This window comes from Procambarus clarkii, chromosome 52 (assembly GCF_040958095.1).
Source record: "Procambarus clarkii isolate CNS0578487 chromosome 52, FALCON_Pclarkii_2.0, whole genome shotgun sequence".
NCBI classification, from domain to species: Eukaryota; Metazoa; Arthropoda; class Malacostraca; order Decapoda; family Cambaridae; genus Procambarus; species Procambarus clarkii.
This window is the reverse complement of record NC_091201.1, coordinates 2,678,634-2,702,146: the sequence shown is the minus strand read 5'-3', so window position 1 is coordinate 2,702,146 and position 23,513 is coordinate 2,678,634. Positions and strand designations below refer to the sequence as shown.

Sequence of the window (23,513 nt, the reverse complement as noted above, 5' to 3'; positions counted from 1 at the left end):
CGCTAAACTATAATGCCAATCCTGATCTTAAAAGCTTCATAGAAGGTTGTAACAGAACCCATGAGCACCACACCAGAAATAAATACAGTTTTGATATTCCTAGAGTACGTCTTAATCAAACTAGAAATGCTCTGCAAATCAAGGGGCCCAGAATGTGGAATGACCTTCCCAACCATGTTAAAGACTGTACCTCTATCAACCAGTTTAAGATAAAAACTAAACACTACCTAATAAATTCCCTGTAATCTACCTCACTCCTCTATTGTCAACCCATGTCTGTTATTTTTCTTTTTTTTTTCTTTTTTTTTAATCAACACTGTTTGTCAACCTATTGTATTTGTGCTGCTTTTTCAGTCATGTTCCCCCTTTTTTTTTTTTTATCTTTATTTGTATTTGTTCTCAACATCTTTTATTCTTTATGCTCAATTAGTATTAAGTTCTAGATATTAATGTTTTTCTTGCCCGAAACGCATTGCGTAATAGTGGCTTTAGGCATTGTATGTACTAGCTCTATCTATATATCAATCCATTAATGTAACATCACTTGTATGTATATACCTTACCTGAATAAACATCTGAATCTGAATCTGAAATTTGCACGATTTTTGGCCGCTAGCCGCGAGAATCGCCCCATTTTTGGCCGCTATCGGCGAAAATAGCCCATTTTTTGGCCGCTAGCGGCGAAAATCGGTCGATTTTTGGCAGGTAGCGGCGAAATTCGCACGATTTTTGCCCGCCAGCTGCAAAAATCGCATGGTTTCTGGCCGCTAGCGTCGAAAATAGCGCGGTTTTCGGCCGTTAGCGGCAAAAATCGACCGATTTTTGGCCGCTAGCGGCAAAAGCCGCACGGTTTTTGGCCGCAAGCGCCGAAAATCGCGCTATTTTTGGCCGGTAGCAGCGAAAATCGCGATTTTTGCACGCCAGCTGCGAAAATCGCCTGGTTTTTGGCCGCTAGAGGCGAAAATCGCGCTATATTTGGCCGGTAGCGGCGAAAATCGCGATTTTTGCCCGCCAGCTGCGAAAATCGCATGTTTTTAGCCGCTAGCGGCGAAAATCGCGCGGTTTTTGGCCGGTAGCGGCGAAAATCGCGCTATTTTTACCCGCCAGCTGCAAAAATCGCATAGTTTCTGGCTGCTAGCGGCGAAAATCGCGCGATTTTTTGCCGCTAGCGGCGAAATTCGCACGATTTTTGGCCGCTAGCGGCGAAAATTGCCCCATTTTTGGCCGCTAGCGGCGAAAATAGCCCCTTTTTTGGCCGCTAGCGGTGAAAATAGCCCCTTTTTTGGCCGCTAGCGGCGAAAATCGGTCGATTTTTGGCAGGTAGCGGCGAAATTCGCGCGATTTTTGCCCGCCAGCTGCAAAAATCGAATGGTTTCTGGCCGCTAGCGTCGAAAATAGCGCGGTTTTCGGCCGTTAGCCGCAAAAACCGCCCGATTTTTGGCCGCTAGCGGCGAAAATCTCACGGTTTTTGGCCGCTAGCGGCGAAAATCGCGCTATTTTTGGCCGGTAGCGGCGAAAATCGCGATTTTTGCACGCCAGCTGCGAAAATCGCATGGTTTTTGGCCGCTAGAGGCGAAAATCGCGCTATTTTTGGCCGGTAGCGGCGAAAATCGCGCGGTTTTTGGCCGGTAGCGGCGAAAATCGCGCGGTTTTTGGCCGGTAGCAGCGAAAATCGCGCTATTTTTGGCCGCCAGCTGCAAAAATCGCATAGTTTCTGGCCGCTAGCGGCAAAAATCGCGCGGTTTTTGGCCGGTAACGGCGAAAATCGCATGACTTTTGGCCGCTAGCTTCGAAATGTGCATGATTTTTGGCCGCTAGCGGAGAAAATCGCCCCTTTTTTGGCCGCTAGCGGGGAAAATCGGTCGATTTTTGGCAGGTAGCGGCGAAATTCGCGCGATTTTTGCCCGCCACCTGCAAAAATCGCATGGTTTCTGGCCGTTAGCGTCGAAAATAGCGCGGTTTTCAGCCGTTACATAAGAACATAAGAACATAAGAACAAAGGTAACTGCAGAAGGCCTATTAGCCCATACGAGGCAGCTCCTATTCTATAACCACCCAATCCCACTCATATACTTGTCCAACCCGTGCTTGAAACAATCGAGGGACCCACCTCCACAATGTTACGCGGCAATTGGTTCCACAAATCAACAACCCTGTTACTGAACCAGTATTTACCCAAGTCTTTCCTAAATCTAAACTTATCCAATTTATATCCATTGTTTCGTGTTCTGTCCTGTGTTGATACTTTTAATACCCTATTAATATCCCCCCGGTTATGTCCATTCATCCACTTGTAAACCTCTATCATGTCACCCCTAACTCTTCGCCTTTCCAGTGAATGCAACTTAAGCTTTGTTAATCTTTCTTCATATGAAAGATTTCTAATTTGGGGAATTAACTTAGTCATCCTACGCTGGACACGTTCAAGTGAATTTATTTCCATTCTATAATATGGCGACCAAAACTGAACTGCATAATCTAAATGGGGCCTAACTAGAGCAAGATATAGCTTGAGAACCACACCAGGTGTCTTGTTACTAACGCTGCGATTAATAAATCCAAGTGTCCGATTTGCCTTATTACGAACATTTATGCATTGATCCTTTTGTTTTAAATTCTTACTAATCATAACTCCCAGATCCCTTTCGCAATCCGACTTCGCAATCACAACACCATCTAGCTCGTATCTTGTAACTCTATCATCATTACCTAACCTCAGAACTTTACATTTATCAGCATTAAACTGCATCTGCCAATCCTTTGACCATTTCAAAACCCTATCTAGATCAACTTGAAGTGATAGTGAGTCCTCCTCCGAATTAATTTCCCTACCGATTTTCGTATCATCGGCAAATTTGCAAATGTTGCTACTCAAACCTGAATCTAAATCATTTATATATATTATAAACAACAGAGGTCCCAGGACAGAGCCTTGAGGCACTCCACTTACAACATTTTCCCACTCTGACTTGATTCCATTTATACTAACTCTCTGTTTCCTTTGGTATAGCCATGCCCTAATCCAGCTTAATATAGCACCCCCAATACCATGAGACTCTATTTTTTTAATCAGTCTTTCATGTGGCACTGTATCAAAAGCTTTGCTAAAGTCAAGGTATACAACATCGCAATCCTTACCACTATCAACTGCCTCAACAATGCTAGAATAAAAAGATAACAAATTTGTTAAACATGAACGGCCATTTATAAAACCATGTTGCGACTCAATTATTAATTTATGTTTTTCAAGATGAAGACGAATTTTATTTGCTATTATAGATTCGAGTAACTTTCCCACAATAGACGTTAGGCTAATTGGTCGATAGTTAGACGCAAGTGATCTATCTCCTTTCTTAAAAACTGGTATCACATTAGCAACTTTCCAAAACTCTGGCACTCTGCCTGACTCTATTGATTTATTAAATATGGTTGACAGTGGGTCACAAAGCTCCTCTTTGCATTCTTTAAGCACCCTAGCAAACACTTCATCCGGCCCTGGGGATTTGTTTGGTTTGAGTTTTACTATTTGTTTAAGAACATCCTCCCTGGTAACTGCTAAACTCGTCAACCTGTCCTCGTCCCCACCCACATAGACTTGTTCGGCTGAAGGCATATTGTTAAGTTCCTCTTTAGTAAATACAGATACAAAATATTTATTAAAAATACTACTCATCTCTTCATCACTATCTGTTATTTGACCTGTCTCAGTTTTTAATGGACCTATCCTTTCCCTAGTCTTAGTACGATATAACTGAAAAAACCCTTTAGGATTTGTCTTTGCTTGCCCTGCTATGCGAACTTCATAGTTTCTTTTTGCTTTCCTTATCTCTTTTTTAACATTTCTAACCAGTTGTACGAATTCCTGTTCTAAAGTGACCTCCCCATTTTTAATCCTTTTGTACCAAGCTCTCTTTTTACCTATAAGGTTCTTCAAATTCTTTGTTATCCACTTTGGGTCATTAGTATACGATCTATTCAATTTGTATGGTATACTACGTTCCTGTGCTTTGTTTAGAATATTCTTAAATAAGTTATATATTGAATCCACATCGAAATCCCCATTTAAGTCACCTATCGCTGGGTTCATGTCTCGCTCCAAGACCGGCCCACACCCCATACCCAAGCCTTTCCAATCAATTTGACCCAAAAAATTTCTTAGGCTATTAAAATCAGCTTTTCGAAAATCTGGCACTTTAACAGAATTTTCTCCTACTGGTCTATTCCATTCTATGCTAAATCTGATTTCTTTGTGATCACTGCTCCCTAGCTCACTCCCTATTTCGATGTCATTAATTTGCGTTTCCCTGTTAGTTAACACTAAATCTAAAATATTATTTTCCCGTGTTGGTTCCTTAATGTGTTGCGTAAGAAAGCAATCGTCAATTAATTCTAGAAAATCTTCTGCTTCACTATTCCCTGTTTTGTTCAACCAGTTTATTCCGCTAAAATTAAAGTCACCCATGACATAAATACTGTTAGATCTAGATGCTCTAGATATTTCATCCCATAGATGCTTTGCTTCCATTCTGTCTAAATTTGGTGGCCTATATATTACTCCTATTATAATATTATTAGCTTTTTCGTTTAATTCAATCCCAATAGTTTCTGTGTGTGGCTCTGTTTTGATTCCCTCTTTGAGACTACATTTCAAATTGTCCCTAACATATATGGCTACTCCACCTCCTCGTCTAATATATCTATCTGTGTGAAATAGTTTAAATCCATATATTTGATATTCAGCTAATAGTTCTCTATTTTCTACATTCATCCACGTTTCGGTAAGTGCAATAATATCTATTTTTTCTGTGCAGACAAGAGCATTTAATTCGTTAATTTTATTTCTTAGACTTCTACTGTTAGTGTAATATACCCTAAGTGATTTGTTATTTTGCGGACCTTCTCTTTCCCTGATCGTTTTGCCAATTCCTTTCTCCCACAAACACATACTTTTATTACCTCCTTCCTCCAAATCAATTCCCATACCTCTATCTACTAACAGTTTAAACCCAAACAAACACCTCTAACCACTTCTTCTAGCGAGTTCGCAACAGCAACAACCCCAGCTCTCGATAGATGCACCCCATCACGAGCATACATTTCATTTCTTCCATAGAAGTGTTCCCAGTTGTCTATGAAAGATATTGCATTTGATTTGCAATATCTTTCCAGCCGGCAATTGACACCAAGTGCCCTCGATATCCATTCATTTCCCACTCCCTTTCTTGGAAGAATGCCACATATGATCGGGATTCCTCCCTTGCTCCTAACTAACTCTATGGCTGTTTTATACCTCTGAATCAGTTCCTCACTCCTGACTCGACCAACATCATTTCCTCCCACGCTAATGCAAATAATGGGATTGTTCCCATTACCAGCCATAATATCATTCATGTTGTTTATAATATCACCAATGCCAGCTCCGGGATAGCAAACCCTTAACCTGTTCCCCCTATCTCTAGCACAAAACGTTCTATCCAAATACCTTATCTGGGAATCTCCCACAACTAATGTTTGCTTAGGTACTTCCTTTACTTTCTGAGGGGCCTGCGCTTCCTTTCTCTTCGTTGCTTTCCCTTTTGCGCGATCCACAGTCTCTCCACAGCACTCGTCCTCCAAAACGTCAAATGAATTTGAAGTTGCTATGGCGTTTGAAGGCGGCTTTATCAAAGTCTTCTTAAGGCCCATGTCTTTCGCAACTCTCCAAGACGAGGTCCCTTTACTGCTGGTCTCCTCCTTCGTTACTTCTCGTTGTTTTTTAAGCTGACGCACCTCCTCCCGCAGAGAGTCCAACTCTGTCCTCAGGGCTCCCACTAGAGTCACCAGGTCCTTCACTACAACTTCCATATTGCTATGATAATATAACAACAAAAAATCGGCAGGCAAAATATGGGCAAAAATCGCCCGATTTTTGGCCGCTAGCGGCGAAAATCGCACGATTTTTGGCCACAAGCGGCGAAAATCGCGCTATTTTTGGCCGGTAGCGGCGAAAATCGCGATTTTTGCCCGCCAGCTGCGAAAATCGCATGGTTTTTGGCCGCTAGAGGCGAAAATTGCGCGGTTTTTGGCCGGTAGCGGCGAAAATCGCGCTATTTTTGCCCGCTAGCTGCAAAAATCGCATAGTTTCTGGCCACTAGCGGCAAAAATCGCGCTATTTTTGGCCACTATCGGCGAAATTCGCACGATTCTTGGCCGCTAGCGGCGAAATTTGCACGATTTTTGGCCGGTAGCGGCGAAAATCGCCCCATTTTTGTCCGCTAGCGGCGAAAATAACCCCTTTATTGGCTGCTAGCGGCGAAAATCGGTCGATTTTTGGCAGGTAGCGGCGAAAATCGCGCGATTTTTGCCCGCCAGCTGCAAAAATCGCATGGTTTCTGGCCGCTAGCGTCGAAAATAGCGCGGTTTTTGGCCTTTAGCGGCAAAAATCAACCGATTTTTGGCCGCTAGCGGCGAAAATCGCACGGTTTTTGGCCGCAAGCGGCTAAAATCGCGCTATTTTTGGCCGGTAGCGGCGAAAATCGCGATTTTTGCTCGCTAGCTGCGAAAATCGCATGGTTTTTGGCCGCTAAAGGCGAAAATCGCGCGGTTTTTGGCCTGTAGCGGCAAAAATCGCGCTATTTTTGCCCGCCAGCTGCAAAAATCGCATAGTTTCTAGCCGCTAGCGGCAAAAATCGCGCGATTTTTGGCCGCTAGCGTCGAAATTTGCACGATTTTTTGCCGCTAGCCGCGAGAATCGCCCCATTTTTGGCCGCTAGCGGCGAAAATAGCCCGTTTTTTGGCCGCTAGCGGCGAAAATCGGTCGATTTTTGGCAGGTAGCGGCGAAATTCGCGCGATTTTTGCCCGCCAGCTGCAAAAATCGTAAGGTTTCTGGCCGCTAGCGTCGAAAATAGCGCGGTTTTCGGCCGTTAGCGCAAAAATCGCCCGATTTTTGGCCGCTAGCGGCGAAAACCGCACGGTTTTTGGCCGCAAGCGCCGAAAATCGCGCTATTTTTGGCCGGTAGCGGCGAAAATCGCGATTTTTGCCCGCCAGCTGCGAAAATCGCCTGGTTTTTGGCCGCTAGAGGCGAAAATCGCGCTATATTTGTCCGGTAGCGGCGAAAATCGCGATTTTTGCCCGCCAGCTGCGAAAATCGCATGTTTTTGGCCGCTAGCGGCGAAAATCGCGCGGTTTTTGGCCAGTAGCGGCGAAAATCGCGCTATTTTTGCCCGCTAGCTGCAAAAATCGCATAGTTTCTGGCCGCTAGCGGCGAAAATAGCGCGGTTTTCGGCCGTTAGCGGCAAAAATCGCCCGATTTTTGGCCGCTAGCGGCGAAAATCGCACGATTTTTGGCCGCAAGCGGCGAAAATCGCGCTATTTTTGGCCGGTAGCGGCGAAAATCGCGATTTTTGCCCGCCAGCTGCGAAAATCGCATGGTTTTTGGCCGCTAGAGGCGAAAATTGCGCGGTTTTTGGCCGGTAGCGGCGAAAATCGCGCTATTTTTGCCCGCCAGCTGCAAAAATCGCATAGTTTCTGGCCGCTAGCGGCAAAAATCGCGCGATTTTTGGCCGCTAGCGTCGAAATTTGCACGATTTTTGGCCGCTAGCGGCGAAATTTGCACGATTTTTGGCCGCTAGCGGCGAAAATCGCCCCATTTTTGGCCGCTAGCGGCGAAAATAGCCCCTTTATTGGCCGCTAGCGTCGAAAATAGCGCGGTTTTCGGCCGTTAGCGGCGAAAATCGCGCTTTTTTTTGGCCGGTAGCGGCGAAAATCGCAATTTTTGCCCGCCAGCTGCAAACATCGCATGTTTTTGGCCGCTAGCGGCGAAAATCGCGCGGTTTTTGGCCGGTAGCGGCGAAAATCGCGCTATTTTTGCCCGCCAGCTGCAAAAATCGCATAGTTTCTGGCCGCTAGCGGCGAAAATCGCGCGATTTTTGGCCGCTAGCGTCGAAACTTGCACGATTTTTGGCCGCTAGCGGCGAAAATCGCCCCATTTTTGGCCGCTAGCTGCGAAAATAGCCCGTTTTTTGGCCGCTAGCGGCGAAAATCAGTCGATTTTTGGCAGGTAGGGGTCGAAATTCGCGCGATTGTTGCCCGCCAGCTGCAAAAATCGCATGGTTTCTGGCCGCTAGCTTCGAAAATAGCGCTGTTTTCGGCCGTTAGCGGCAAAAATCGCCCGATTTTTGGCCGCTAGCGGCGAAAATCGCACGGTTTTTGGCCGCAAGCGGCAAAAATCGCACTATTTTTGGCCGGTAGCGGCGAAAATCGCGATTTTTGCCCGCCAGCTGCAAAAATCGCATAGTTTCTGGCCGCTAGTGGCGAAAATCGCGCGATTTTTGGCCGCTAGCGGCAAAATTCGCATCATTTTTGGCCGCTAGCGTCGAAACTTGCATGATTTTTGGCCGCTAGCGGAGAAAATCGCCCCATTTTTGGCCGCTAGCGGCGAAAATAGCCCGTTTTTTGGCCGCTAGCGGCGAAAATCGGTCGATTTTTTGCAGGTAGCGGCGAAATTCACGCGATTTTTGCCCGCCAGCTGCAAAAATCGCATGGTTTCTGGCCGTTAGCGTCGAAAATAGCGCGGTTTTCGGCCGTTAGCGGCAAAAATCGCCCGATTTTTGGCCGCTAGCAGCGAAAACCGCACGGTTTTTGGCCGCAAGCGGCGAAAATCGCGCTATTTTTGGCTGGTAGCGGCGAAAATTGCGATTTTTGCTCGCCAGCTGCGAAAATCGCATGGTTTTTGGCCGCTAGAGGCGAGAATCGCGCTATATTTGGCTGGTAGCGGCGAAAATCGCGATTTTTGCCCGCCAGCTGCGAAAATCGCATGTTTTTGGCCGCTAGCGGCGAAAATCGCGCGGTTTTTGGCCGATAACGGCGAAAATCGCGCTATTTTTGCCCGCCAGCTGAAAATATCGCATAGTTTCTGGCCAACACCTTATTGCCAGATATATTTGTATCCTAATCTTAATCTCATGTAAATTGAATCCTTCCAAGTAGACTTTCCTCTACCATAGGTGAAGGACGAGTTTGTATTTATTACTGAATAATTCTTATGTGTGTTACTACTATCCACTATTGCCATTCTTTTTATCATTTCTTCATCTTCATTTCTTCTTATTAATGTTATATATACATGTACACATAATCATACATGCATGTACATATATATACATATGCGGTAAATCCACAGAAATGAAATATGGAATTTTCCGCATACAAATGATTATTGTTTCGTGATCGTCAATTGCATATATACATATACATACATATACATTCACATACATATTCAATCACCCACACAAATACACACATCAATAATCTTAGTATCACAAGTGATTCAACAAGAGGCTCACAAGTCAGTATACTAGGCACTTTACATCTATGGTGAGTCGTCCAATTACTAGTCTTGCTCTACACCCATCCAACTGGGCGGCAGCTTAACAGTCACGTGCTCCACACCCACCCAACTGGGCGGCAGCTTTACAGTCATGTGCTCCACACCCACCCAACTGGGCGGCAGCTTAACAGTCATGTGCTCCACACCCACCCAACTGGGCGGCAGCTTAACAGTCATGTGCTCCACACCCACCCAACTGGGCGGCAGCTTAACAGTCATGTGCTCCACACCCACCCAACTGGGCGGCAGCTTAACAGTCATGTGCTCCACACCCACCCAACTGGGCGGCAGCTTTACAGTCATGTGCTCCACACCCACCCAACTGGGCGGCAGCTTAACAGTCATGTGCTCCACACCCACCCAACTGGGCGGCAGCTTAACAGTCATGTGCTCCACACCCACCCAACTGGGCGGCAGCTTAACAGTCATGTGCTTCACACCCACCCAACTGGGCGGCAGCTTAACAGTCATGTGCTCCACACCCACCCAACTGGGCGGCAGCTTAACAGTCATGTGCTCCACACCCACCCAACTGGGCGGCAGCTTAACAGTCATGTGCTCCACACCCACCCAAATGGGCGGCAGCTTTACAGTCATGTGCTCCACACCCACCCAACTGGGCGGCAGCTTAACAGTCATGTGCTCCACACCCACCCAACTGGGCGGCAGCTTTACAGTCATGTGCTCCACACCCAACCAACTGGGCGGCAGCTTAACAGTCATGTGCTCCACACCCACCCAACCCCAACTGGGCGACGGCTTTACAATCATTTGCATGAATTACTTACAGTAAGCAAATTTTAGATACTTCGCTAAGATTTCGGGCAGCACATCATTATAAATGAAGTACTTACACTTTTCTTGGACACCAATGATGGTGTTATCTCTGAATTCCGCGATTTTTTTTAAATTCCAGTACTGTATATAATGACGCAAAGTATGCGAATAGTTCTGCAATAGTGATCCTATCCTGCGTCATAATTTACATACATATCTACTTCTGTTTTGTGTATTAAAATTACTACATTTTTATGTTAATTTATTTCTGTAAATGATGATGATGATAAATTTCAATAAGTGTAAGAACATAAGAACGGAAACTGGTCGCGTAAATGGAAATGGTTGGGTACATTTCCTTTCACCTACCTAATGCGAATATTCATGTGTCCGGACACTGGCGATGGTGTGGTATTGCCTATTTATTTGACCATATCTTTGCTTTCATTTAAGATATGTTTTCCTTCAAATGTATTTACATTATCGTCTACATCTGTCTTTATTCTGAAATAAAAACCTTTGACGTTACTTTGCATATATGTACATTAATTATAAAATTGATTGGCTTGTGTGCAGGCCTTCACACTCCCTGAGCGAGCCATCAAGTAACTATAAAAAGGCATATATCTTCACTTTCACTTCAGTTATATTTATACCAAAGTATTAACATGCAGCTTATATGTCTTTCTGATGACATAAAAAACTTCGTTTTTTACAATATATAGATTCAATTAACATTGATTTTCAAAAGGTCATAGTTCCCATCGAAAGGGAGAGCGTCGGCCAAGAAGCCTTGTTTAAAATATGAATATTTTTCCTCTCTAATAAGGTATAATCTCTGTGATGCATTAACACAAACTATTTTATATCTGCCTTTCTGATAACATATATAAATATAATCTTTATTTGTGAATATTTGTTAATTAAGCAATATATCAGAGAGCGTGTAGGGTTCGGTGTTCTATGAACGAAAAGGACTGGAGTAGTTTAAATAGCGAACGCATACCAACGAATAACGCTAGTATCTATATAACAAATTTATTGTCATGTGGAATTGATTTAACTTCCAGACACTTTTTTTTAATAAATATTAAATATTTTGTGGCTGTTTATGAAAAATATTATTATAAATACACATTCTACTTGTTAATATTACCAATTAAATTTGCGACAATTTGAGCCATGAAATACGACGACTGGATCACTGTGTACAGGAGGCTGTTATGGCAGCAAACACTCTCCAGGCGACCATATATCTTGGATAAGTCGCTCCACACTTCCAAGCGACACTTGGAAGTGTCGCTTGGACCGTCGACTTCCTATGGCGTCACCTCTCACATATTTACGTCTCATTTCGTTATGAAATTAGATTATTTCAGAGTAAAAATAGGTTTGATCATGTTCTACGTGTAGCACCAGCATTATAGTAAGTAAATATACCATATTTCTTCATTACTTACGTAATGCTAATACGATTTGGGTAGTTTTGGCCTGATTTGGGTCGATTTGGGTAATTCTATGGACCCCTTGTTTCTTGTGATTGATTGATGAGGATTAAGCCACCCAAAAGGTAGCACGGGCATGAATAGCCCGTAAGTGGTGTTCTTGTTAGTCACAGTTAATTTTTTGTTATTGAGGCTGGCATTTTATCCCCTGATTCCATGTATAACTAACCATCCTGTGAGATGGGAATATTTAATGAACTTATAGCTAGTATATATTTGATATACACTGTGTAATCTTTCATATAGAATAGGGTAGTAGCACATTACTGTGTATACCTAAGCTTGTTAATAATAACAAAAAAAAAAGTTAGTTTCTATCGATAGGGAGAGCGATGGTTCAAAAATCCTTCTTTAAAATATGAATATCTTTCCTATCTCACTAATCTAATCTCTGTGATTAAAATGCAAAATTGACTTTGTCACTGCCTTTTTGATAACGTATACAATCATAAGCTTATTTGTGAATCTCTATTAAACAGTAAATCAGAGAGCGTGTAAGGTTCCGTGTTCCATGTCCGAAGAAACAGGGAGATTTTACATAAATACAGTACATGATAGTTTAAGTAGCGAACGCATACCAACAAATAACGATTAGTATCTATAACAAAAATATTGTTCTATGGAGTTCATTTAACTTCCAACCATGTATTTTTAAATAATCTTTAACGTTTTCTGGCTAGTTATGTTAGATTTGATTAAAAATACGCATTCTACTTGTTAATATCGTTAGATTTGATTAAGAATACGCATTCTACTTGTTAATATCGTTAGATTTGATTAAAAATACGCATTCTACTTGTTAACATCATAAATTAAATTTGCGATAATTTGAGCAGAGAAGTTCGACGACTGGATCACTGTGTACAGAAGGTTGATATTCCAGCAAACACTTTCCAGAGAGCAATATATCTTGGATAAGTCGCTCCACGATATTGTTGCTTGGACCATCGACTTCCTTTGATATTACATATTTACATCTTATTTTGTTATGAAATGATATTTTTTCAGAGTAAAATTATGTTTTCTCATTTTCTGCATCCAGCATCCACATTATAGTGAGTAAATATACCATATTACTTCATTGCTTATGTAATGCTAGGAAGGTTTGAGTAGCTTTGGGTCTTTAGTGGACAGAATCTCCAATAGATGGGGCGAGAGTCGCCCCATCTCTCTCGACCGGGCGGGACTCGAAACTTAAATTAAAATTGCTATATCATTGGTCTCCAACATGATATATTTCCTTTGATGCACTCACAATAACGATTATAGCTCTGTCTTTCTGGAGGCATGTAATATTTTAGGCTTTATTAGCGTATCTTTGTTAATTACACAACATATTGGAAAGTGTGTAGGCGTCTGCACTCCATGACCGAAAAGCTACTGAACGCCACTTAAAAACATATATATCTTCACTTGAGCTTTAAATATGACTAATGTAATGTATTTAAAATAAAGCTTATATTTCTATCCTTCTTAAGACGTGTAAAACATTTGTGTTTATTAACGAATTTACGTAAAATAAACATTCTTCTGAGAGAGTTGCTCTGTCGCTCAGTCTATGCCGGGGTCGGAGCTCGGCGATTATTAAAATACATGAATCTTCATTAGAACTTTAATTATGTCTATGATAAAGTGTTTAAAATGAGCCTTATATTCCTATCTTTCTTGAGGCATATAAAAAATTTACGATTATTTACAAATTTACGTGAAATAAGCATTGTTCTGAGAGAGTTGCTCCGTCGATCGATCTGCCCGGAGTCGGAGCTCGGCTATTATAAAAGAGTACACGTATCTTCGCTTTAAATTTAAATATGCCCATGGTAAGGTATTTAGAACGAAGCTTGTATATCTGTCTTTCTTGTGACATATAAAACTCTTATGTTTATTAAGGAATCTGCGTGAAATAGGCATGGTTCTGAGATGAATGCTGCGGTTTTAGAGTTTGACGAGCGATGAAAACTGCCACTTTTATACAACTACAAATATCTTCGGTTTTACTTAAAATATTTGTCTGGTAGAGGTTTTACATATAGATCGCGTTTCTGTCTTTCTTCTGACTAATAAATAATTTTGGTTTAATCAGTTATCAAGATGTTTTCAACAATATTCTTTCAGCGTTCGTCTTTTCCAACTTGGGCGACCCTTTTGGAAGCGCGATACTTGGGTTAACCCATCCTATAGTTGGGTCTGTTTCCAACTGGGGTTCGAATAATCATACGAAACCCTCAATGTACGAAGAGGGTGTTTACAGGGATACAAGACACTCCGTACATTGACACCATCGCACACTAATATTTTTACCACTTCGGACACCAGCTTTCGACGTTTCGCATATGTGTACGTGTTCCATATTAAAACGACAATATAATGCTATTAACAATTAAAATCTTCTATTTAACAGGCATATAGTTATTAAATGAAGTTTAGTGATGTAATAGACATAATCCGGAGTTGGTAAGGACGCCGCCCGCCAGCGTAAACACAACACACCCGAATGCCTACAAACACGATACAACGCACAAAACACAACACTTCTGTCAGTTTTTGGATAAACTCCTTTTATATTTATTATGTGAGAGTTATACATGTATAAAATGATAACTATTATAGGTAAGCGCCTAATATTTAATATTAATCAATAAAAAAGAAGTCAGAAGCCACACGCCTGTCTGTACATGTCTTTTGTGTAAAAGTATTTTGGGCGCTCATGTACTTGTGCGCTAGCTGGCGTTCACAACTGTTCTCGCCTACAAGCATTAGAATTAAACAAACGAATTTATTTTTTCATTTATATACAAGAAGAGAAGGCTACCCTTGAGTCTGTAATATTCATCTGATCACTGGTCTCCCATTTGGTCCTCATTGCTTTATCTTACTATTATTGAATGTCAATAACCGTATTATGCAATTTCAATTTCTTCTATTTCTTTCTTTATTATGCACCCCATACCCATCCCGTGGGCGGTGGTGTAAAGGATTACAGAGGCACATAATCGGTTCAGGAACTGAACCCTCTAGTTCGTTTAGCTAAGCAAATAACAATGTTTGACGCTAGTTACAAAATTATATATATATATATATATATATATATATATATATATATATATATTATATATATATATATATATATATATATATATATATATATATATATATAATATATATATATATATATTATATATATATATATAATATATATATTATATATATATATATATATATATATATATATATATATATATATATATATATATATATATATATATATATATATATATATATATATATATAATTATACCAGTATAATCTAATAATATATACTGGTCTAATAAAATAATTAGACCAGTTAATACTCTCACTCGTTGTGTTAGGATATGTTAGCTTGATAAAACTGACTGTTCATTGTTGAGAAATGTGTTAAAAAACAATATATCTGACATTATCAAGACTGTAGCTTGCTTAGCAAAAGGAACTTTTTTTAAATTTGGGTTCAGTTTAACTACCGCTCAATGGATGAGTAATTGGGGCATAATAAAGGCACTAAGCTGATAAAATGAAAGATGGGAAAACAACATTAGAGAGATAAACTCGAGAGACGTTTTCATGTTAACCCGAAAATTATTTGAGGAGCAAGACGGACTGCGGGTCAGGCAATTGGTCTTCATGCTATCGTGATGGGGGATCAGCCATTATACGTGTTAATGACTCTTGTATAGTTGTATAGTTAAGGACAACAGGGTAAAGGGGTAATGGGCATTGTGGTTGATTGTTCTACCTGGGAATCCTCCACTGTTTTATATCTTATGTATGTATGTATGTATGTATGTATGTATGTATGTATGTATGTATGTATGTATGTATGTACTAACCTAGTTGTGGTTGCGGGGGTTGAACTTTGGCTCTTTGGTCCCGCCTCTCAACCGTCAATCAACTGATGTACAGATTCCTGAGCCTACTGGGCTCTGTCATATCTACATTTGAACCTGTATATGGAGTCAGCCTCCACCACATTACTGCCTAATGCATTCCATTTATTAACTACTCTGACACTGAAAAGTTCTTTCTATAATCTCCCTGGCTCATTTGGGTACTCAGCTTCCACCTGTGTCCCCTTGTGCGTGTACCACATGTGTTAAATAAATGTATGTATGTATGTATGTATGTATGTATGTATGTATGTATGTATGTATGTATGTATGTATGTATGTATGTATGTATGTAAGGAGAGAAAGAGATGAAGACCGAGACAGAGAAATAGATATAGACAGAGTCAGGGAGAGAATGTTAAACACAGAGACGGATAGATAAGGATATGCAAAATCAGTGAGAGAATGACAGAGATAGAGCGAGGAAAGAGACAGAGAGATAGGCTGACACAGAGAATGGCAGAAACGAGGAGAGGCAGAGACAGAGGGACAGGGACAGACGGACAGGGCCAGGGACGGGGGAACAGAGGGGGGCAGTGGGACAGAGAGGGAGACAGGGACAGAGAAGGGGACAGGGACAGAGACAGAGGGACAGGGTCAGAGAGGGGAACCGGGGGACAGAAGGAGGAGAGGGGGGCAGGAGACCAAGAGAGAGGGGACAGAGGAGAGACAGGGGATAGAAAGAGTGGGCAGGGGGACAGAGGGAGGGACAGGGACAGACAGAGAAAGACAGGAACAGGGGGGCAGAAAGGGCGGACAGGGGGACAGATAGAGGGACAGGGGGCAGAGACAGGGACAAGGGGACAGAGATGGATAGGGGGACTGGAGGAAAGGGAGGGGGACAGATGAAGGACAGCGGACAGAAAGAGTGGGCAGGGGGACAGAGAGGTACAGGGGACAGAGAGAAGGACAGGGGGACAGAGATGGACAGGGGGACATAGAGGAACAGGGGGACAGAGAGTGACAGGGGGACAGAGAGAGGGACAATGGGATAGAGAGGGACAGGGGGACAGAGAGATGGAAAGGGGGGACAAGGGGACAAAGGGAAAGGGATCGGGGACAGAGGACAGAAAATGTGGGCAAGGGGACAAAGTGAGGGACAGGGGGACAAAGATGGACAGGGGGACAGGAGGAAAGGGGGGGAGATGTATGAGGGGGAATGTTTGCGAGAGATGGAGAAGGGGTATTTAGAACGGTAAGTTAGAGAGGGGACAACTAAGGCGCATCATTGAAAAGCAAAGCAAATGAGCACCATTGCAGTAGCAGGAGCCACGCACATCTTCAGCCTGCGTTGTTGAGACATTGTCAATTAAGCGGTGTCCAATAGCAGTATCTTCGGTATTTAAGCGATACCTTAAAAAATACTGGAATTATTGAAAGATATTAATCCAGATATTAATCCCCTTGTGCAACGCACACAATCCCCTTGTGCAACGCACACAAGAGGCAACAGCTTCTAGCTCTACAAGCGGCAATATAAAATAGAGAATAGGCGATTGTTTTCACTCATAGTGTAATAAACCCACGGACCCACCCACCCGCTGAAGCCGTAAATACCAAGACATTACTTCCGTTTAAAATTCAGCCGGAATAATCCTCAGGTATGTGGAGGATGTGGGAGGCCTTTGATCAACCGCCGACTTCCTGCCCCGTCGACGGGGCCATCAGCCCTCAGCCAAATTCATGTGAAACATGTATGTGTGTGTATTAAATATTTTAATTTATTATTCCCAAGATTTAGCTGTTAGCTCTTGGACCCCGCCTTTCTAAGCGTCGGTTGTCTAATGTACCAACTCTCAGCCTCTTTTCCTCCATCATACCTAAACAACATATATTTTTATCTAACACACACACACACACACATCCCCAAGATGCAGCCTTTAGCAGCTTCCTGACTTTCAGGTTCCTATTTACTGCAAGGTGAATAGAGGCATTAGTGTGTGTATGTTTGTGTCTGTGTGTGTGTGTGTGTGTGTGTGTACGTGTGTGTGTGCGTGTGTGTGTTTGTGTGTATACTCACCTAGTTGTGGTTGCGGGGGTTGAGCTCTGGCTCTTTGGTCCCACCTCTCAACTGGCAATCAACTGATGTACAGATTCCTGAACCTACTGGGCTCTATCATATCTGCATTTGAAACTGTGTATGGAGTCAGCCTCCAATGTGTAATAGTCAACAAAATAAAATCCAGCCCATCAACCGTGAAGAGCTCAGTCCCCCAGGGTACTGTGCTTGCTCCAGTACTTTTTCTCATCCTCATTTCGGACATAGACAAGAACACAACATATAGCACTGTATCATCCTTTGCAGATGACACTAGGATCTTCATGAGAGTAGGCAACATAGAGGACACGGCGAACCTCCAGTCAGATGTAGATCAGGTCTTTCTATGGGCTACAGAAAATAATATGGTGTTTAACGAAGATAAGTTCCAGCTCATGCGCTATGGAAAAAATGAAAATATAAAAACGGAAACCACGTACAAAACTCAGGCAAATCATAACATAGAACGAAAAGGCAATGTAAAGGATCTGGGTGTACTCATGTCGGAAGACCTTACCTTTAAGAACACAATAAAGTAGCCGTCACAACTGCAAGAAAAATGACAGGTTGGATAACAAGAACTTTTCACACTAGAGATGCTATACCGATGATGATACTTTTCAAAACGCTTGTGCTCTCTAGAGTGGAGTACTGCTGCACAATGACAGCACCTTTCAAAGCTGGAGAAATTACTGACCTGGAGAGCGTGCAGAGATCCTTTACTGCTAGAATCCACTCAGTAAAACATCTAAACTATTGGGACCGACTAAAGAGCCTAAAACTGTACTCCCTTGAGCGCAGGCGGGAGAGGTACATAATAATTTACACGTGGAAAATATTAGAGGGGCTGGTCCCAAACCTGCACACAGAAATAACATCACATGAGACCAGAAGACATGGCAGGATGTGCAGAATACCCCCGTTGAAAAACAGAGGTGCAACTGGTACTCTGAGAGAGAACTCTATCAACATCAGAGGTCCGAGACTGTTCAACACGCTTCCACTACACATAAGGGGCATAACTGGCCGACCCCTCACAGTGTTCAAGAGAGAACTGGATAAGCACCTCCAAAGGATACCTGATCAACCAGGCTGTGACTCATACGTCAGGCTGCGAGCAGCCGCGTCCAACAGCCTGGTTGATCAGTCCGGCAACCAGGAGGCCTGGTCGACGACCGGGCCGTGGGGACGCTAAGCCCCGGAAGCACCTCAAGGTAAGGTTGCTAAGTATTCTTATATATCTACGTCTAGCTTCCAAGACAAGCACGTTATTACTTGATTGCAAACTGTTTATTGCTCGTAGTGAGGAAAGAGGAAGTAATTAAGCAGTATTAATAGTATGAAGTATTAATAATTAATACTTCAGTGTTGTCAATAATTTCGAGAGACATGAGACAAGCCCATGACATTACTCTAACAAGAGAAATGTTGAACAAGAATACTTGCATAATAGACAAAACCCAAGATTCAAGAAGATTACAAATTCTTGAGGCAATTCACATAAGAATAGAGCGACCTACCATGAACACCCAAATCACGGAACTATTTACTCTACCCACCATGAGAGTAAGGACAAGACAAGAACATATCGATGCCAACACAGAAGACAATGTCCAACATAACAGGCCAATTACACTGGATTAATCTTTGTGTTTAGATAGGAGATGCCTCGTATGGGCCAATAAGCCTTCTGCAGCCCCTATGTTTATCCCTTATGTATCCCCCCATGTTTTCACCTTCATTGTATATATATATGTACATGTATGTATGAGAGTGTGTACATGTATATATAATATTAATAATTTTGTAACTAGTGTCACAAATTGTTATTTGCTTAGCTAAACGAACTAGAGGGTTCAGTTCCTGAACCGATTATGTGCCTCTGTAATCCTTTACACCACCGCCCACGGGATGGGTATGGGGTGCATAATAAAGAAAGAAATAGAGTTGAATTGGCCTGATTAAGACTTTATGACCATGTAATCTATGTTTTGCTCCACTACTTACTGGTTGAGTATGGGGTGCATAACAAATAATAGCCTCCTTCGGGGGCGCCTTGTTTCTAAACGTGTTAGTCTTAAATCCTTTAATCTCAAATCTTGCTACAATGTACCTCTTAATATATGTTATGTACTCTCGCAACCCAATGTACCTTCTTGTATATAAATAAATAGATTTCAACTGTAAGGGGGGTATAGTTTGCACCTTGTTATTCTAATAATGGATAAATAATTCTAATAATGGAAGCGCTAATTATATGAACAAGTGCCATGTATTTATTCAGACGAGAACAACAGCGAACACAAACCAGCGCATATACGAACGGAATGGTTTGTATGTACAAACTTCTCAGTGAACGAAGTTGTTTCTAGCCCGGTATCCGAAATTGCAGTATACGACTTGACCAGTCCCCGTTTACAGTGAGAAGTGTGGGTGTACGAAGTGACGGCGGGGCGCTGATGGTCGACGTGTCAGCTGGTCCACCTCCTTCCTGGTCCTCCTGTTGGTTCTGCTGGTCCTCCTGTTAGTGCTGGTCCTTCTCCTGTTGGTCCTTCTCCTCCTCCTGGTCCTCCTGTTGGTCCTCCTGGCTGTCATGATGCTCAAGGCTGTCATTCTCATAGGTGGTCCTCAGAAAGGTGAGTGTAGTGAGGTGGTTGTGGTTGAGGTGTGGTGCAGGTGTAGTGAAGACTGGCCAGTGTGTGTGTGTGTGTGTGGGGGGGGGGGGGGCAGGGTAGTACACGACACTGTCCGCCACTGTCCACGGGACTATACTGTCACTTCCCGTCCCATAGACTGGTACACAGCCAGTGTGTATTTACCTAGTTGTGTTTGCGGGGGTTGAGCTTTGCTCTTTCGGCCCGCCTCTCAACTGTCAATCAACTGTTTACTAACTACTTCTTTTTTCCCCCACACCACACACACACACCTTAGGAAGCAGGCCGTGACAGCTGACTAACTCCCAGGTACCTATTTACTGCTAGGTAACAGGGGATTCAGGGTGAAAGAAACTTTGCCCATTTGTTTCTGCCTAGAGTGGGAATCGAACCCGCGCCACAGAATTACGAGTCCTGCGCGCTATCCACCAGGCTACCAGGCTTCCCTTAAATACGTATATTCCCTTACGTTGTGTGTGTGGCAGGGTAATACATGACACTGTCTGCCACTGTCCACGGGACTATACTGTCACTTCCCGTCCCATAGACTGGTTCACAGCCCTAGACAACACCGTGGGTAGTTGTGTTGTCTATGCAACACAGAACTGAGCAGCAGTACATACCTGGCATGTGACGTGACCACACATGTGGCACAGCTCTTCATCTCTGCTCAATTTTATTTATAACATATACAGTAGATCAGAGTGCAGTAGTTACTTTACACTACGGTATTTATATTTCTGGAAACGAGCAAAACTTCATAATAAAATGTACAGTTTTTTTTTATCTGAATTTACCTGAGAGCTACATGCAGTCTAGTGGCCTCAACAGGGACAGGAAGCTGGCAGCTTGTCAAAGGTCCCCTCATTTATCTTTATATTTTTTCTAGCTGTACTTTAAAGGTCAACAGTTTTTTTTGGCATTATGGCTTTGGCAGGTAGGCAGTTCTTTTGGTTAATAACCCTGTGGGTGAAAAAGCATCTCCTGTTCTCAGTCTTACATTGTGGCTTATTGAGCTTGGAAACCTTTGCTCTTTGTGTTACATCCAATCATTTGAAGAAATTGTTTGGATGAATATCCTCCAAATTGTTAAGTATTTTAAGTTTCGTTGAGATCCGCCCTGTCATGCCTGGTTTACAATATTGTTAGCGCCACCTATAGTCCAAGTGGATTTTCTCAAAAGTAATAATAATAATAATAATAATAATAATATTGTTAGCCCCTGAGGCCCTCAGCCGTTCCTGGTATAGGAGTTGACTTTGTTCTGGAATCATTTTTATTGCCGATGTTGAACTTTCTCCAGACCAGCTATGTCCTTCTATAGAGGGTCTCCATGACTGGATATAGTAAAGTAAATGGGGGGTACACCAGAGATTTATACAATTGAATCACTACCTTCATTACCTTGAAGTCAAAGGTGTGCTTTATTATTCAAAGTGTTTGGTTGGCTTTTGTATTTTACTGCCGCTCCCACTTGTTGTGTAACTTACAGTGAATGATGGATTCTGATTCAAAAGTTCTTTTCTTCATCAATCTGCTACAAAGTGCTACACATTGATAAAGCACTTAAATTAAATTAATAACATTAATAGCAATTAATGTTGTTAATTTGGTAGTTGTGACGTGGATTGTTATAACCCAAATTCAAGGTCTTACATTTTCCAATACTGTATTAAAAAGAATTTGCCAGTCTTCTGACCATTTGTGGAGTTCATGTAGATCTCCAAAAGGCCTTGATATAATTTTCACTTCCCACTTTACTAAAAATCTTGGTGTCATCTGTGCTAACACTGGTGATCACAATAATGTGGTTTGTAATATTCTCATCTTTGTCATTAATGTATATAACAAAAAAGTGTTGGGCACAAGATGGACCTGTGGTACCCCACTTGCCACATTCCTCCAGTCAGATTCATTCCCATTTAGCACGACCCTTTGTTTTTAAAATTGTTTTATCCATTCTAGTATTTTATCATTTATTCTGTGTGCCTGTAATTTCCTTGCTAGTCTTGCATGTGGTACCTTATCAAAGGCTTTAGCAAAATCCATGTAAACTACATCCACCAGAAGTCCTTTGAGTAGCTGGTTACTGGTTCAAAAAATGGTTCATCATAGGTTGTTGATCATCTCCGTAACCGAGATGGGGTAGTTGACTGAGGGCTGGGGCTAGTGCCTGGTGAGGGTAATCAGTACTATAGCATTTGAGATAATTTGGGTTACTCCCTTGTTCTGTGTGAACCATTTGTGGAATTACTTGGTGGTTTCAAGACTTCATTTTCTGTGAACCCTCTGTTGTCTGTAAAGCTGGACTGACTTTCTGGAGGCTTTTTCGGATGTGGTGGCAGATTGTCACCTGCCCCTTACATTTATGCAAGGGGAAGCAGGTTCTGGCTCTGGTCCTCTGTAAGTCAAACAGAACTCCCACGAATGAGGTGACCATTGCCACCTCAATTGTTCAGTATGGAGCAATTTCAGCAAGATAGCTTCAGGGAGTCATTGGGTGTCCTCCAGAAAGAGGTATTTCATTACATGTCAATTCCTTTTGATTGTCTCATTTTCCGTTTCAGTCTTTTTATGATAGGTCCTATTGCACCTTCCTTTTCCCTGCTCTTGGGTTGTGTTTGTCATGTGCACAGCACTGCACAAGTATGCCCTGCTGTGGCATGTTCAGATGTCTTCCTCAGGGCACCATGATTTGGCTCCATGGCTCTGCTTCCCAGTGGTCCACTGTCTAAATTGAGGGGTGGGATTGGTGGAGGGTGGGGGATCACTTCAGTCTCCTTCTTAGTGAGGCTGGATTTTTTGTGTGGCTTATCTTCATGTTCTTGGGGGTTTAGCTCTCCGTGCTGTTTCCATGCAGCGTGTGTCCACTTTTCTCATACTGTCTTGCTTGTTTTTGTTCCCTAGTCTTGGAGTGGATGGTCTGTGACATGTTCTTTTGTTGGCTTTGCAATTTGTTTGGCTGCCCTCTGGCAAACTTTTATTTGCATTGACATGGAACCAGCGACTCCTTTCCTACGTGGCCCTATTCCTGGTTTGTGAGGCTCTCGTGCGTGGCTTTCGGCTGGCCTGAAGTCAGTTGAGGTTCTTGTCTCTCTCCCCTCCAGTTATCTGCTGCTCCTTGTTCTTTCCAGGCTGGAAATGTTTTTCAGAATACAGTACTGTATTGTTTTTTCTGGCCCCTAAGTGGCCAGATCAGTCATGGTTCCAGCTCTTTGATCCCATTGCAGTTGGGATCATTGCA

The 23,513-nt window shown here is 42.5% G+C and overlaps 1 protein-coding gene across 4 annotated transcripts in view; it reads left to right on the top strand.

The window, feature by feature from the left end:
• The first annotated feature begins 20,042 nt into the window (after window positions 1-20,042).
• Gmppa (GDP-mannose pyrophosphorylase A) overlaps window positions 20,043-23,513 on the top strand; it is a 32,877-nt gene continuing 29,406 nt past the window's right edge. For 2 of the 4 annotated variants that reach the window (XM_069304266.1, XM_069304265.1), the window contains exon 1: window positions 20,043-20,251. In XM_069304266.1, the coding sequence (XP_069160367.1) occupies window positions 20,209-20,251 (43 nt within the window). In that variant the 5' untranslated portion in view covers window positions 20,043-20,208. Of the gene's footprint in view, window positions 20,252-20,443; window positions 20,579-23,513 lie in introns of those variants that run through there. The other 2 variants (XM_069304267.1, XM_069304269.1) reach the window with 2 other exon arrangements.